Genomic DNA, 17,216 nt, shown 5'->3' on the forward strand with positions numbered 1-17,216 from the left:
CAGCACAAAAACATCCTGTGGCGGACTGCAATAGCATCAAATAGTCCCCACGATATGCAACTGTTCAGGGAAGTCAGGAAACAATACACGCAGTCAGTCAGGAAAGCAAAGGCTAGCTTTTTCAAGCAGAAATTTGCATCCTGTAGCTCTAACTCCAAAAAGTTTTGAGACACTGTAAAGTCCATGGAGAACAAGAGCACCTCCTCCCAGCTGCCCACTGCACTGAGGCTAGGTAACACAGTCACCACTGACAAATCCATGATAATCGAACATTTCAACAAGCATTTCTCAACGGCTGGCCATGCCTTCCTCCCGGCTACTCCAACCCCGGCCAACAACTCTGCCTCCCCCGCAGCTACTCGCCCAAGCTTCTCCAGCTTCTCCTTCACCCAAAAGATTGGAAAGCTGCCGCGGTCATCCCCCTCTTCAAAGGGGGTGACACCCTAGACCCAAACTGTTACAGACCTATATCCATCCTGCCCTGCCTATCTAAAGTCTTCGAAAGCCAAGTTAATAAACAGATCACTGACCATTTCGAATCCCACCGTACCTTCTCCGCTGTGCAATCCGGCTTCCGAGCCAGTCACGGGTGCACCTCAGCAACGCTGAAGGTACTAAACGATATCATAACCGCCATCGATAAAAGACAGTACTGTGCAGCCGCCTTCATCGACCTGGCTAAGGCTTTCGACTCTGTCAATCACCGTATTCTTATCGGCAGACTCAATAGCCTTGGTTTTTCTAATGACTGCCTCGCCTGGTTCACCAACTACTTTCCAGACAGAGTTCAGTGTGTCAAATCGGAGGGCATGTTGTCCGGACCTCTGGCAGTCTCTATGGGGGTACCACAGGGTTCAATTCTCAGGCCGACTTTTTTCTCTGTATATATTAATGATGTCGCTCTTGCTGCAGGCGATTCCCTGATCCACCTCTACGCAGACGATTCCATTCTGTATACTTCTGGCCCTTCCAAATGAGCTTCAATGCCATACAACACTCCTTCCGTGGCCTCCAACTGCTCTTAAACGCTAGTAAAACCAAATGCATGCTTTTCAACCGTTCGCTGCCTGCACCTGCATGCCCGACTAGCATCACCACCCTGGATGGTTCCGACCTAGAATATGTGGACAACTATAAATACCTAGGTGTCTGGCTAGACTGTAAACTCTCCTTCCAGACTCATATTAAACATCTCCAATCCAAAATCAAATCTAGAATCGGCTTTCTATTTCGCAACAAAGCCTCCTTCACTCACGCCGCCAAACTTACCCTTGTAAAACTGACTATCCTTACGATCCTCGACTTCGGCGATGTCATCTACAAAATAGCTTCCAATACTCTACTCAGCAAACTGGATGCAGTCTATCACAGTGCCATCCGTTTTGTTACCAAAGCCCCATATACCACCCACCACTGCGACCTGTATGCTCTAGTCGGCTGGCCCTCGCTACAAATTTGTTGCCAAGTCCATGCTAGGTAAAGCTCCGCCTTATCTCAGCTCACTGGTCACGATAACAACACCCAGCCGTAGCACACGTTCCAGCAGGTATATCTCACTTATCATCCCCAAAGCCAACACCTCATTTGGCCGCCTTTCCTTCGAGTTCTCTGCTGCCAGTGACTGGAACGAATTGCAAAAATTGCTGAAAAATTGGACACTTTTATTTCCCTCACCAACTTTAAACATCAACTATCTGAGCAGCTAACCGATCGCTGCAGCTGTACATAGTCCATCTGTAAATAGCCCACCCAATCTACCTACCTCATCCCCATACTGTTTTTATTTTATTTACTTTTCTGCTCTTTTGCACACCAGTATCTCTACCTGCACATGACCATCTGATCATTTATCACTCCAGTGTTAATCTGCTAAATTGTCATTATTCGCTTCTATGGCCTATTTATTGCCTATCTCCTCATGTCTTTTGCACACACTGTATATAGACTTTATTTTTTTCCAGTGTCATTGACTTGTTTGTGTTATTATCTTGTTTATTGTTTAGTCCATGTGTAACTCTGTGTTGTTGTCTGTGTCACACTGCTTTGCTTTATCTTGGCCAGGTCGCAGTTTCAAACGAGAACTTGTTCTCAACTAGCCTACGTGGTTAAATAATGTTGAAATAAAATGTATTTAAAAAATAATAATTTGCATTAGCATCAGTATCAGAGCTACAAACTGTCAAGCCATTAATATCAACATCACAGCTACAAAGGATTTAGACAAAACAACAGACTGGAACCATGGCTATATCAAATGAATTAATATGAGGAAAACTCTGTTTTTTACAGAATTTGAATGATGGTATTTTCAAATGTTGTTGTGTTGTTGTATCGTTATTGTGTCATTGTTGTGTCGTTGTTGGTGTGTTGTTGCTTGGTAAACTCAAGGCTGCACTTGTTTCAGCGTTATCTGCACAATGGGAAAGTGTTAACAGGATATACATAGACTATAGACTATAAATCAACTGCCTAATGTGGCTTCACTGAGGACACAATTGTTGTGTCAAAAGTATTGTTTTGTTGCATTAAAGACCAAAATTGGTTAAAGAAAATTGTGATAAATAAAAAATATATACGCATTTCATTTAAGGACCACAAAATTGACAGCTGTGCCATATAGATTGCAAAATAGTGGCAAGATATTTGCGATGTACCGATTCCATGGCACATGGTTTATGAATTGACACGCAAAACTTAGAATTTTTCAATATAAATGATTATATCTAATTCTTGCAACCAATATAATATATACAGTGCCTTGCGAAAGTATTCGGCCCCCTTGAACTTTGCGACCTTTTGCCACATTTCAGGCTTCAAACAAAGATATAAAACTGTATTTTTTTGTGAAGAATCAACAACAAGTGGGACACAATCATGAAGTGGAACGACATTTATTGGATATTTCAAACTTTTTTAACAAATCAAAAACTGAAAAATTGGGTTTCATCTGACCAGAGCACCTTCTTCCACATGTTTGGTGTGTCTCCCAGGTGGCTTGTGGCAAACTTTAAACAACACTTTTTATGGATATCTTTAAGAAATGGCTTTCTTCTTGCCACTCTTCCATAAAGGCCAGATTTGTGCAATATACGACTGATTGTTGTCCTATGGACAGAGTCTCCCACCTCAGCTGTAGATCTCGGCAGTTCATCCAGAGTGATCATGGGCCTCTGGCTGCATCTCTGATCAGTCTTCTCCTTGTATGAGCTGAAAGTTTAGAGGGACGGCTAGGTCTTGGTAGATTTGCAGTGGTCTGATACTCCTCCCATTTAAATATTATCGCTTGCACAGTGCTCCTTGGGATGTTTAAAGCTTGGGAAATCATTTTGTGTGCATATCCGGCTTTAAACTTCTTCACAACAGTATCTCGGACCTGCCTGGTGTGTTCCTTGTTCTGCCTGGTGTGTTCCTTGTTCTTCATGATGCTCTCTGCGCTTTTAACGGACCTCTGAGACTATCACAGTGCAGGTGCATTTATACGGAGACTTGATTACACACAGGTGGATTGTATTTATCATCATTAGTCATTTAGGTCAACATTGGATCATTCAGAGATCCTCACTGAACTTCTGGAGAGAGTTTGCTGTACTGAAAGTAAAGGGGCTGAATAATTTTGCACGCCCAATTTTTCAGTTTTTCATTTGTTAAAAAAGTTTGAAATATCCAATAAATGTCGTTCCACTTCATGATTGTGTCCCACTTGTTGTTGATTCTTCACAAAAAAATACAGTTTTATATCTTTATGTTTGAAGCCTGAAATGTGGCAAAAGGTCGCAAAGTTCAAGGGGGCCGAATACATTCGCAAGGCACTGTATATATATATATATATATATATATATAAATATATTTACTCAAAAATATATGGGGGATTGAAATGATACAGACAATTACATTGATGGAAGCTACAATCTATCCACAATATTAGAGCTGATCAACCCCCTAAAAGAAAGGAAAATATATATATATATATATATATATATATATATATATATATATATATATATATATATATTGTGGTAAACTGGTGATCCTGAAGTGGGCACACCTGTGTGGGTGCCAAGGCCAAGCTGCAGATACAGCACTTTTTCTCCGAGATTCATCTTTTATTTACGAAGCAGGAGAGAAAAAGACAAGCTGCTTATTTGACACAAAGTTAATACAAATAATGCATTGGAACTGACATGGCGGTCTGTTGAGTGTACTGTACATAGAGACATCCTGGGCTCACTGAGGCAATACCATTGATTTAATCCAGAACAGATAGATTTTTACCTCCGCATTGTAAACTACACTGATAACCACATTGCATCGGGTAGTGTGGTTAGGATACAACTTGATGGGATGGCTTATTCAGTGAGGTGTAGAGTGGCCCTGTCATCTCTGCTGCGTCTTGATGTGTGTACGTGTGTGTGTGTTTGTGTGTGTGTGTGTGTGTGTGTGTGTGTGTGTGTGTGTGTGTGTGTGTGTGTGTGTGTGTGTGTGTGTGTGTGTGTGTGTGTGTGTGTGTGTGTGTGTGCGTGCGTGTGCGTGTGTGTCTGTGTATGTGCGTGTCTTCCTGTCTGCCTGCCTGTGTGTCCTCAGATATGATAGAGAGAGCCATCATTAACACGTTTGTGGGCCATGACGTGGTGGAGCCTGGGAACTATGTTCAGATGTTCCCCTACCCCTGCTACACCAGAGACGAGTAAGAACTGGAACTCTCTCTATACACCTCTCCTCTCTCTCACTTTCCGTTTTCCTTTAAAAACAATAACTGTTAATTGTATCACTTCTATTTTGATGTTACTTCTGAGATGATGGCTTTGCATCGTCCATGTATATTAGGTAGATAGGTAAATAATGGAATATGTCACACATCTTCCTTTGGTAGCTACACTAGAGATGAGCAAGACATGTTACTGTATCTATTCTTTACTCTAATCATCTCTCTATCTCTCTCAGACCCTGACTCTCATTTATGTCCATATCCTAATTTAAGATGCATAACTCTCACTGTTGAGATGTGTTTTTACATTCAGCATCACTCCGTCAAGAGAAATATTGTATTATTTTTAATAACAGAAATATCTACATATATTTTGGGATGTTATGTATACCTGGAAATAATCAGAATTCATGTAAACATTGCAGTTTTGAAAACATAGCTTGTCCACCAAAAAATAGTATCTTGACACAACTTACTTATGGAGTAAGTTGAGCGCGGGAGAGGGTAAGTTAAGCCTCCTACACATTTCTGTAAAGAATTAAATATTACCACTACCCTTTTAAAACCATGTCTATCTTTATTTCCCAAACGCAATTCAACAGAATCACAACCACTTTTAGTCTTTTCATCATTTAAAGCATATTTTACACTTTTAACAGACCAGGCCCGTTGATGCCTCATATCCCGGTGATAATGCCTTGCATTACGCCTGTGAAGAAAACACTTACATTTGCTCAACTTGACATTAGCTCATCCATTGTCTCAACTTACCCCACGGAAAACATTTTAACTACACTGTAAACAAAATATCTAGCTGTTTCAACTCAATGTTATTAAGTAACTGGTTACACAGACTTTTTTTGTTTACTCAACCTTTCGGCAAAAGGGTTACTGTCACGTCCTGACCATAGAGAGTCCTTATTTTCTATGGTAGAGTAGGTCAGGGCGTGACTGGGGGGTTAGTCTAGTCTATTATTTCTATGTGGGGTTCTAGGTTTGTTTTTCTATGTTGGTGATTGTGTATGATTCCCAATTAGAGGCAGCTGGTAATCGTTGTCTCTAATTGGGGATCACATTTAAGTAGCTGTTTTTCCCACCTGTGTTTATGGGATACTGTTTTGAGTTAGTGCACGTAGCATCTCCTTAGTCACGGTTCATTGGTTGTTTATTGTTTGTTTTGCAAAGTTTCACTTTATAATAAATTATGTGGAACTCAACATTCGCTGCGCCTTGGTCCGTCTCTACAAACGAACTTAACAATTACCTGAACGTAATATTTTGAGTTGGCCCAACATGAGAAAACGTAGGCACAAATTCTGTTAACTTCAAATAATGTGTTTGCTCAAATTGTCTCATATGTTCATTCAACTAGAAAATATTATTACTTTCCTAAAAAAAGGTCTGTGGTGCTTTTAACATACAATGTTTTTAACATACATATTTAACACACATTGACATACATTGTGCATGTTCATTTATTTTATACAGTAATTCATATTTACTCACCTGGGATTTAATCTCATAACCTCTTGGTGCAAAGCATTTTAATCATCCTGATACGCTACCATGTCTGTGTCAATAACTGATTTCACCTGTATTGCTACTGTCGTGGAAATTCAACACTAAGGATTCAAACTCAAAGTAAATGAATCAATCTTTGTTATCATGGCCGGAGAGGTTCACTAACTCAATATAAGCCTGATGAAACTCTGAAAATGAATGTTCCCTTTTCAGTCCCTTTATACTGCTACACAAGCAAGTCATATAAGCATGGTTGATTCCTGCATGAGACTAACTGATACCACACCAGGCTTCTTAACTTGAAACTGAGATATTGTATCACTATTTCTAGTTCCCAGAGTAATGTTCTGGTTGTACTGTCAAATTACTTATCAGTGATAGTGTGGTTTACTCCTTTGTGTAGTCAATCCATCACTCGCATGAACCCAACCCAGTCCATTGTACATTGTCACATGAACCCAACCCAGTCCATTGTACATTGTCACATGAACCCAACCCATTCCATTGTACATTGTCGCTTGGACCCAACCAAGACAGGTTATCACAAAGCAGCATTTTACATACAAACATACGATCTGATACACACAGAGAACGTTTACATCACACTCCTTTTATCACTCTGTGATAACTATTGTTACATTTTAAGGTAAGCATTAGATTATGGCTAAAACTATCAAAGGGCATTCTATCAAAATAATTATATTAAAAGTAGGTTGAAATCAACACATAAAACCAGACACTGTATCCGTTCAAACCCTTCATTCTGGGTTGTACAATCTGACTAGTAACTGATGCTTATTCCATAGCCCTTACACTTGTAAAACCATTGCAGTAGAATGGTTTAACTTAAGACCTTCGCTTCATACAGTTACACACATGCTTCATTACACAATTTAATTTATGTCAATTCTATCACCATCAGCAGGGGGGGAACAAGGTCATGCTCTTCATGGCCTTCAGTGAGTTCCTTGTAGTCCTTATTATCTTCATCATTCTCATCAGCAGATGGCATTTATTTTAGCCAAATCAAACTAACAGTGGACATAATAGTTGCTTAGACCTGTGAGACAAAAGAAGAGCACAGTGCCTCAAGCAGTCTCTGCTATGTAATCTGCTAAATAGGTGACATTCATGGACGAGTCAGGAACAAAGGTGCAACACTCATCTCCCATGACTACACACATTCCTCCCTGACTTCCTCATAGGTAGTCTAGAGCTTCCCGATTTTGTAAGGCCAATTTTCGAAGTGCTACCATTTCAGTACTGAGGGCCTTAGGGGCTTTTGACATAGCATTAGCCACTCCATAATTAGGGCGCATTACACCAGTAAATTGTGACAGGGCCGTTTGAATATGAGTAATCCCTGCCAGTGAGCACTGCTGCAGGGGGACAATATCCCGGGAAATGAATTATACGTCATCTGGCACTGCTCTCAAAGCAGGAACAACGAACCCAATAGTACACTCTACCCCCAAATGATCTGGTAGGACATAATATGCGCTGTTTCGACATAACCAATAGGTCCCATTACGGTCTGATTTACTTGTTTCCAAGGTTATATGAAGCACTGAGAAGAACACAGTTACATTTGAGAGTCTGCCCATCTACAAATAATAAACTGTCAGTGATCAATTTGATTCTCCATCAGTCCATTGTACAATTGCACACATTTTCACCTAGGTAGACATACCCATTACCCTGTATACACCAGCATTCTATTGGGATGGGTGTGGGACAGATTTTATTTTCACAAGGTCTTCTATAACTACTTATCCAAGTTTGGTTATAAAAAGCAAAATAAGGTCCGGTCGTCAAGGAGGGGAATTGTAAACCTCAGTGCTGGAAGCATGGAAAAGTCTAATTTACACCGGGTGGGACACCCAGTAGAGGGAGCCCATGACCTACCCCCTATGGGCCTAGCCCACAGACCCAACAGAAAGTGCTTGGGGAGAGTCCATTCACCACCATCTGTGCTGTGGAAAGGAATGAGTTCATAGTGTCTTTGAAGTCTTGTTTTCCTCTCACAACCTTACCAGCTTCTTCTGTGCCTCTACTCCGGGCCTGCGGTGGTCCCGTTGGCTGGGGACGGTCCCTGGATCCTTCTAGGTCATTACTGACCAGCAGGAGGCAGACGACGGTCTCCACTATCACGTGAGACCAATACAGAAACAGGTCCTTTCGCATTCACCGATCCTCCTCACCATTCTGATTTCCAGGTTCTCGCAACTTCCTGCAGTGGGATGTGTGTGTCCACGTATCTCGTTCTGCTACCTTGACAGCCGAGGATTTGGTCAGGAGCACCTTGTATGCTCCCTTTCACCTGGGGTCTTTCCAACTTGTTCTTTGAAGATCCTTGACCACAATGAAATGTCCTGGTTTCACGTTGTGGTGAGCAACACCTGCAAGGTTTGGCAGAGAAGCCTTCACTTGTGTGAAGAGAGTATTAAGAACACTACACAATAAGCCACCCGGTCCTCCATTCCTTGAAGGGTTAACCTATTTTGGAGGAAAGGATTGTTAGTCATTCTCATGGGGAGTCCAGTTAGTACCTCATGTGGGGAGAGACCAGTCAGTGTGAGACCTACCTCTCATGCTCATCAGTGCCAAAGGGAGTACTTTTACCCAGTACAGACTCGTTTCTGTCATGAGTTTGATCAATTTGTTGTTTAGCGTTTGGTTATCAAATCAAATCCAATTTTATTTGTCACATGAAATGCTTACTTACAAGCCCTTAACCAACAATGCAGTTTTAAGAAAATACCAACAACAAAAAAGTAAGAGATAAGAATAACAAATGATTAAAGAGCAGCAGTAAAAAGCAATAGCGGGACTATATACATGGCGTGTTGTACAGCATCCCCTGACTGTGGGTGGTAGGCACAGTGCGGTCTCAAGTCAACCTGCATTGCTTCTGATAAGGACTGAACAATCTTGTTTACGTAATGTCTACCGACAGCCCCCTACCTTGGAATGATGTCTCGCAGGAGAGCTTTGGCCACATTACATGCTGTGGCTCTTCGACACGGGAATGCCTCAACCCACTTGGAAAACATATCAACAATAAACAAACTATATTTGTTTCCTTCACATGGGGATAATTCAATGAAGTCCATCATCAAATGCTCAAAAGGTCCTTCTGGCCATGGGTGAGATGTGGGGGTTATAGAAATACCACGTCCTACATTGTTAGTCAAACAAATATACATTTTTTAAAACAAATTTTTCAGCAAACACAGTAAATCCCACAGTACTCCAGTATTTATTTACAAGATCTACCATCCCTCTTTTTGATACATGGTCTTGACCGTGTGACAACTTTGTGAGGAATAGGAAAGTACAACGGGGCATGTCTGGTTTGCTCAAATTATCCTGCCACACTCCCAAGGTGTCCATATGTCAATGTCCTGTCCACCTACATATTTCTGATGCATCAAACCTGGCCTGCAAAGCAACAATATCATTTACAGAGTAATGGTTAGTGATAAACAGGAACTGAAAAGGGGGAAAGAAAAGAGGAAGCAGCTAGTTTCGCTGCACAGTCTGATTTTAGCATTCCCTTGAGAAAAGCCATCTTTACCACTGGTATGGGCCTGACACTTCACCACAGCAACAGAGGATAGTAACAATATTGCTTTTAGCAACTATCCATGAGCAATTGTTTTACCAGAAGAGGTTAGAAACCCATAGTCTCAAAATGGTGCACCACCCCAAAAGCATACTGCTGTCAGTGCAATTGTTTACTGCTTTATCCTTTGCCAATATGCATGCTTGTGTTAAGCCAAAAAGTGCACTTTCCACAGTCTCTAAAGTGGTGACAACAGCACTTCCCATTTCCTTGCTACATCACCCAATCAGTTGCATCCATAACGCCTTTCATCCAAGGCCCAGTGGGGGACAACACAGTTACTTCCGGCGCCGACAGAGATGGCCGCCTCGCTTCGCAATCCTAGGAAACTATGCAGTTGTTTTTTTACGTGTTATTTCTTACATTAGTACCCCAGGTCATCCTAGGTTTCATTACATACAGTCGAGAAGAACTACTGAATATAAGATCAGCGTCAACTCACCATCAGTACGACCAAGAATATGTTTTTCACGACGCGGATCCTGTGTTCTGCCTCTCAAACAGGACAACGGAATGGATCCCATGCAGCGACCCAAAAAAACGACTACGAAAAAGAGGGAAACGAGGCGGTCTTCTGGTCAGACTCCGGAGACGGGCACATCGTGCACCACTCCCTCACAATCAAATGTAGACCGCATTATCTACCAAGAGAATTCTCTTCGATTATAATCACAGCCGTATATATCCCCCCCCAAGCAGACACATCGATGGCTCTGAACAAACTTTATTTGACTCTTTGCAAACTGGAATCCATTTATCCGGAGGCTGCATTCATTGTAGCTGGGGATTTTAACAAGGCTAATCTGAAAACAAGACTCCCTAAATTTTATCAGCATATCGATTGCGCAACCAGGGGTGGAAAAACCTTGGATCATTGTTACTCTAACTTCCGCGACGCATGTAAGGCCCTGCCCCGCCCTCCTTTCGGAAAAGCTGACCACGACTCCATTTTGTTGATCCCTGCCTACAGACAGAAACTAAAACAAGAGGCTCCCACGCTGAGGTCTGTCCAACGCTGGTCCGACCAAGCTGACTCCACACTCCAAGACTGCTTCCATCACGTGGACTGGGATATGTTTCGTATTGCGTCAGATAACAATATTGACGAATACGCTGATTCGGTGTGCGAGTTCATTAGAACGTGCGTTGAAGATGTCGTTCCCATAGCAACGATTAAAACATTCCCTAACCAGAAACCGTGGATTGATGGCAGCATTCGCGTGAAACTGAAAGCGCGAACTACTGCTTTTAATCAAGGCAAGGTGACTGGTAACATGACCGAATACAAACAGTGCAGCTATTCCCTCCGCAAGGCTATCAAACAAGCTAAGCGTCAGTACAGAGACAAAGTAGAATCTCAATTCAACGGCTCAGACACAAGAGGCATGTGGCAGGGTCTACAGTCAATCACGGACTACAAGAAGAAAAACAGCCCAGGCAGCCCAGGCAGACTAAATAACTTTTTTGCCCGCTTTGAGGACAATACAGTGCCACTGACACGGCCTGCAATGAAAACATGCGGACTCTCCTTCACTGCAGCCGAGGTGAGTAAGACATTTAAACGTGTTAACCCTCGCAAGGCTGCAGGCCCAGACGGCATCCCCAACCGCGCCCTCAGAGCATGCGCAGACCAGCTGGCCGGTGTGTTTACGGACATATTCAATCAATCCCTATACCAGTCTGCTGTTCCCACATGCTTCAAGAGGGCCACCATTGTTCCTGTTCCCAGGAAAGCTAAGGTAACTGAGCTAAACGACTACCGCCCCGTAGCACTCACTTCCGTCATCATGAAGTGCTTTGAGAGACTAGTCAAGGACCATATCACCTCCACCCTACCTGACACCCTAGACCCACTCCAATTAGCTTACCGCCCAAATAGGTCCACAGACGATGCAATCTCAACCACACTGCACACTGCCCTAACCCATCTGGACAAGAGGAATACCTATGTGAGAATGCTGTTCATCGACTACAGCTCGGCATTCAACACCATAGTACCCTCCAAGCTCGTCATCAAGCTCGACCCCGCCCTGTGCAACTGGGTACTGGACTTCCTGACGGGCCTCCCCCAGGTGGTGAGGGTAGGCAACAACATCTCCACCCCGCTGATCCTCAACACTGGGGCCCCACAAGGGTGCGTTCTGAGCCCTCTCCTGTACTCCCTGTTCACCCACGACTGCGTGGCCACGCACGCCTGCAACACAATCATCAAGTTTGCGGACGACACAACAGTGGTACTGCTGTTGTGTAGTGAAGGTGTTTTGGAACCTCCCAGTCTTCCTGGTTTTGGGATGTAAGAGACATCCCTCTGAGTTCTCCTTCCATGTCTGCATCTTCCAAATGCCAGGCATAGTAGGACTGTGCCATACATGGGAAAATTCCACTTGTTGGTGACTGAATGGAGACACACTCTGGGTCACAGGAGATGTGAATATTAATTTTGCACATGAGGTCTCTTCCCAATAGATTTAATGGTCATGATGATGAATACAAGAATCAATGTCTCTATTTCCCAGTTTCCCATGCTACTGGGAGGGGGTATGTGAGGGGTTCAATAGAGGGGATGCCCGACGCGCCGACAGTTTTGTCACACCCTGATCTGTTTCACCTGTCCTTGTGCTTGTCTCCACCCCACTCCAGTTGTCGCCCATCTTCCCCATTATCCCCTGTGTATTTATACCTGTGTTTGCCAAGTCAACCAACATTTTTCTCCTCGCTCCTGTTTTTTTCCCAGTCTCTCTTTTTCTCTTCCTCCTGGTTCTGACCCTTGCCTGTCCTGACTCTGAGCCTGCCTGACCATTCTGCCTGCCCTTGACCTCGAGCCTGCCTGCTGCCCTGTACCAATTTGGACTCTGACCTGGTTATGAACTCTTGCCTGTCCCTGACCTGCCTTTTCACTACCCCTTGAACTATAATAAATATCAGAGCTCAAACCATCTGCCCCCTGTGTCTGCATCTGGGTCTCCCCTTATAATACGAACTGGCCATGACTGACCCAGCAGACTTGGACCAGCTCCGTCACGCTGTCTCCCTGCAGGGAGCTACCATTAAGAAACAGGAGGAGCTACTTCAGCTCCTGATGGAGGGGTTCCGATCTCTGGCGGAACGCCACGACCAGGGGTTCAAGGCATTAATGGAGCAATTCCGTGAATTAGCTCGCAGACAGCACGCCACATCTAAGACCTCCCAGCCACTCAGTAACTTCCCTTGCTGGAGATCCTGGAACCTGCCGCCGTTTCTTTCCCAGTGCGCCCTCATTTTTGAGCTTCAGCCATCTTCATTCCCTTCGGATCGATCGAAAATAGCGTATCTAATTACGCTAATGTTCAGAAGGGTGCTCTCCTGGGCGATGGCTTTTTGTGAGCAACAATCTGCCGTTTGCAATAACCTGGAAGATTTCATGGCTGAGGTGAGGAAGGTATTCGTTTTTCTGGTGTCCGGGAGAGAACCGGCCCGAAAACTACCAGGTAGATTTTCGCACTTTTGCCGCCGAGTGTGCCTGGAATCCGGAGGCTCTGTTCGATATCTTCCTTCATGGACTATCGGAGGAAATCTAAGACGAGCTCGCAGCTCGGGAGTTACCATTGGAACTTGATTCCCTCATCGCCCTTTCAATTAGGATTGAATGCCGGAGAGAGAGGAGTTTGGATCTCGGGAACATTCTTCCATCTGCTGCTACTTGCTCACCTTCGAAGGAATCTGGAAATCCCCGAAGTGTGCATTTCTGTGAAGAACCGAAGCCACCCGAGTTCCCTTGAGAATTATCGGTGACGGGTGAGTTTGATACTCCTGAGCCTTTGCAACTGGGCAGAGCTAGATTATCTCCTAGGGAACGTTCACGTAGGGTGAACTCCAACTGTGGGGCTGCGGGACATTATATAGCCACCTGTCATGTTATGAGACCTATTTTTTTAGTAGGTACAAGTACTCTGGTGAGCCAGACTGGGAATTCTTTAATTCTCATCACCCGCGCTCCTCTTTTTGTGATACTGCTGTGGGGAGACCAGTTTAAGTCTCTCCGGGTGCTCATTGACTCTGGGGCAGATTAACATTTTATGGATGCTACGCTAGTTTCTGAATTAGGTATCCCCGCTCAACTCCTCTCTGTTTCCATGGACACTAGAGCACTGGACGGCCGCTCCATTGGAGTTACCCACAGCACTGTTCCCGTTAATCTGCGGGTTTCATGAAATCACAGTAAGTCAATACAGTTTCTCCTCATTAATTCCCCCCATGTTCCTGTTGTTTTGGGATTTTATTGGCTACAGAACCACAACTCTGTTATTGAATGGACCACGAGTTAAGTCCTGGGTTGGAGCCCGTTCTGTCAGTCCCATTGCCTTAAAGCAGGGCGCAGCCTTCCCCGAGATGTCCTCCTCAGGGCTTCGGATTTCTCTGCCGTTCCCTCAAGGAACGGACTACTTCGCTTCCCCCGAATCATACTTACAATTGTGCCATTGACCTTACCCCAGGCACCACATCGCCTCGTGGTCAGAAATATTCCCTATCTGGCCTGGAGACCAAGGCCGTGGAGAAGTATATTGAGGACTCTCTGGCTGCTGGAAGCATCCGTCCTTCTGCATCCCCTGCCGGTGCAGGGTTTTTATTTGTGGAAAAGAAGGACAAAACCCTGCGTCCGTGCATTGACTACCGGGGTATTAAATGACATAGCGATCAAGAATCGTTACCCCCTACCATTCCTCTCCTCAGCTTTCAAACCTCTCCAGGGGACTACCATCTTTTCCAAGCTGGACCTTCGGAATACCTACCACCTGGTTCGGATAAGTGAAGGAGATTAATGGAAGAGCGCTTTCAACACTGCCTGTGGACAATATGAGTACCAGGTCATGCTGTTTGGTCTCACTAACACCCTCGCTGTCTTCCAGGCCCTGGTAAACAATGTGCTCCGGGACATGTTAAATCATTTCGTGTTCATCTACCTCAATTATATCCTGTTTTTTTACCATTCTGCCCAAGAACACGTCCTCCATGTTTGACAAGTCCTTCAGTGCCTATTTGTGAAAACGGAGAAGTGTGAGATCCACCATTCTACAATCTCCATTCTGGGATACTTCATCACTGAAGGAAATGTCCAGGGGAAAGCAGTAGTGGTTTGGCCCCAACCTACATCCGGGGTGCAGCTACAATGTTTCCTGTGGTTTGCCAATTTCTACCGCCATTTCATTCAAGGTACAGCACCCTGGTGGCCCCCCTCTCTGCACTCACCACCTCCCAAGGTACCGTTCATCTGGTCCCCAGCTGTTGACAGAGCCTTTGTGGACCTGAAGCATCGGTTCACTACAGCCCCCATCCTCGTCCATCCGAACCCATCCCGTCAGTTTGTGGTTGAGGTCGATGCTTTTGACGTTGAAGTGGGGGCTACCCCGTCCCAGCAGTCTGCCCAGAATCAAAAGCGCATCTGATTCTCGCCTTGTGTCATTATAAGTTTGCATTGTTCTTTTCGAAGGAATGAGTTTCAGGGCTGATTTCATCAGGACAGAGACTGCTGCATCAGTGTCTTCTAGGAATTGATTTTTTTCTTCCAGTATCTCAATGTGAATCAGTGAATTTTCATTCTATTGTCCACCTCCTAAAGAGTCATTTAGCCTCACGTTTCTGGGAGGTCCATTAAACTCCTTTCTATCTTCATTATCTTAACAGTCTTTGGCGAAATGTCCTGGTTTATCACAGTTATAACACTTTTAACCGTTTCTTTCTGGGGGTCCAGAGTTTACACCTCTCCCCATCATCTCTCTCGTCCCCCACCCATTCCTCTTCCTCAACTTCTTCCTTGACCTCCGGCTCCGCTGTAGAACATCAGCTGAGCCGTTTACAAATTAGCCCAAGCTTTTGTAGTCTTGGCTTTTATCTGTCTTTCTGTGTGGTTGATATGTTGTTTCACATCAGCCAGTGTCTTTGTTTCCCATCCTATACAGGTGGTGGTTACAGCTGTTTTTAGGTCTTGGCGTAAACCAGTGACACCAGCATGACACAGCAGACTGGTATATGATTCCTGGTCAGAGGCAAGGAATATTTTTTCCATCCACTCTTGGTCATCTTTAACGGTCTCATTAGTTTTCATTGTTGTAGAGTGGATTTTCTGCCAGTCTGTGTGTTCTGATTTTCACAACCATCTCTTGCTGCGTTGCTGTCCTAGTCTCCTTTGCACTGGATCCACTTGAATTTCAGACAGGGGCAGAGTATTTCTTCAATTTCTCTGGTTGTTGGATTGTACATTGTTATTATAGCTTGTACTTCTTCAAATTTCACTGCATCTTTAGCAGGATCAGTGACATCTTTAACTGTTGCCTTGTTTTCATCCACATCCCATAGAATTTCCACTGTCATGGGTGCTCCTTCCTGCAGGTTTGGGTATTGTATGACGGGTATATTGAATACTCTTGTGTGTCTGGTGAAAGGGGTGGCATGGGGGTCTTGCGGTCGTCCATCATGGTTTAAATAGTCTTCAAAGCATAAGGGTGGATTTCTGTGTCGCTGTGACCTTGCAAGATCCAACCCAGTCAACGAGCAATTATGCTCGCCTGGAGTTCCCAAAATGTGTCTGTGGAGTGGTTTGAGGTGACTGGTAGGGTGGTGGCACTTGATCTTGTCCCCCTATGGCATTGGAGCTGTGGTTGGGGTACCAATAAGGGCTGTGCCCTCAATGGGGCTGTTGGAAATTCTGAATTCATTCTGTTCTCTATTTTTCTATGCTTGAGTCCTTCTCTCACTTTTTTCTGTTTCCTTTCCTTTGTCTAATTGCTTCACCATTAATCCTTTCCTTTGTCTACTTGCTTCACCATTAATACTTTCACTGTTTTGCCCTTCAATAGGTCCACTTCTCTATCCCTCTTGTGGAAATCATCCTATTTAACTTTTATTTTCCTGTATCTCTTCTCTGTTTCTTCCAACGTTTCTCTGGCTTCTACAAGTCTCTCTGTACTGAGGATCCCATCTAAAGTAAATGCTCTATTTGTCCATTTAGTCCATTTAACTGTTTGTTCAAACACCCCACTCCAAAATATTCTGTCAGGGCCCCGAAGTTCACGTTATTGGTCAATGTCGATGTTTGTATTTTGTGTCTTTGTAATTACATTATTTATTTCATAATACAGGGATTTAGATATTCTTCACAAACTCCTTCACACTAGTGTTCTATTCATGCAACATATTCGGTAATAGTAATCTTTCCTTTAATGTCTTCACACCTCACATCACACAGAATCCCAACATAACGTCATCAATCGAAATCCACACAGAACTTTCTTAGGTGTTCACATCCACACCACCAGCAACGATCAGCACAGGGCAATCAGCCTGAGTGGCACCAATGATCATGTTTTTACTCAAATGTTTTAATGGTTC

The 17,216-nt window shown here is 43.9% G+C and overlaps 1 protein-coding gene across 3 annotated transcripts in view; it reads left to right on the plus strand.

Annotated features, from left to right (window-relative positions):
• The window catches only part of LOC109896167 (ATP-binding cassette sub-family A member 2), a 131,307-nt gene that overhangs the window by 71,888 nt on the left and 42,203 nt on the right, over positions 1–17,216 (plus strand). For all 3 annotated transcript variants that reach the window (XM_031829710.1, XM_031829712.1, XM_031829711.1), the window contains one exon: positions 4,582–4,684. In XM_031829710.1, coding sequence (XP_031685570.1) covers positions 4,582–4,684 — 103 coding nt within the window. The remainder of the gene's footprint in view (positions 1–4,581; positions 4,685–17,216) is intronic.

The sequence above is a fragment of the Oncorhynchus kisutch genome, linkage group LG8 (genome assembly GCF_002021735.2).
Source record: "Oncorhynchus kisutch isolate 150728-3 linkage group LG8, Okis_V2, whole genome shotgun sequence".
NCBI lineage: Eukaryota > Metazoa > Chordata > Actinopteri > Salmoniformes > Salmonidae > Oncorhynchus > Oncorhynchus kisutch.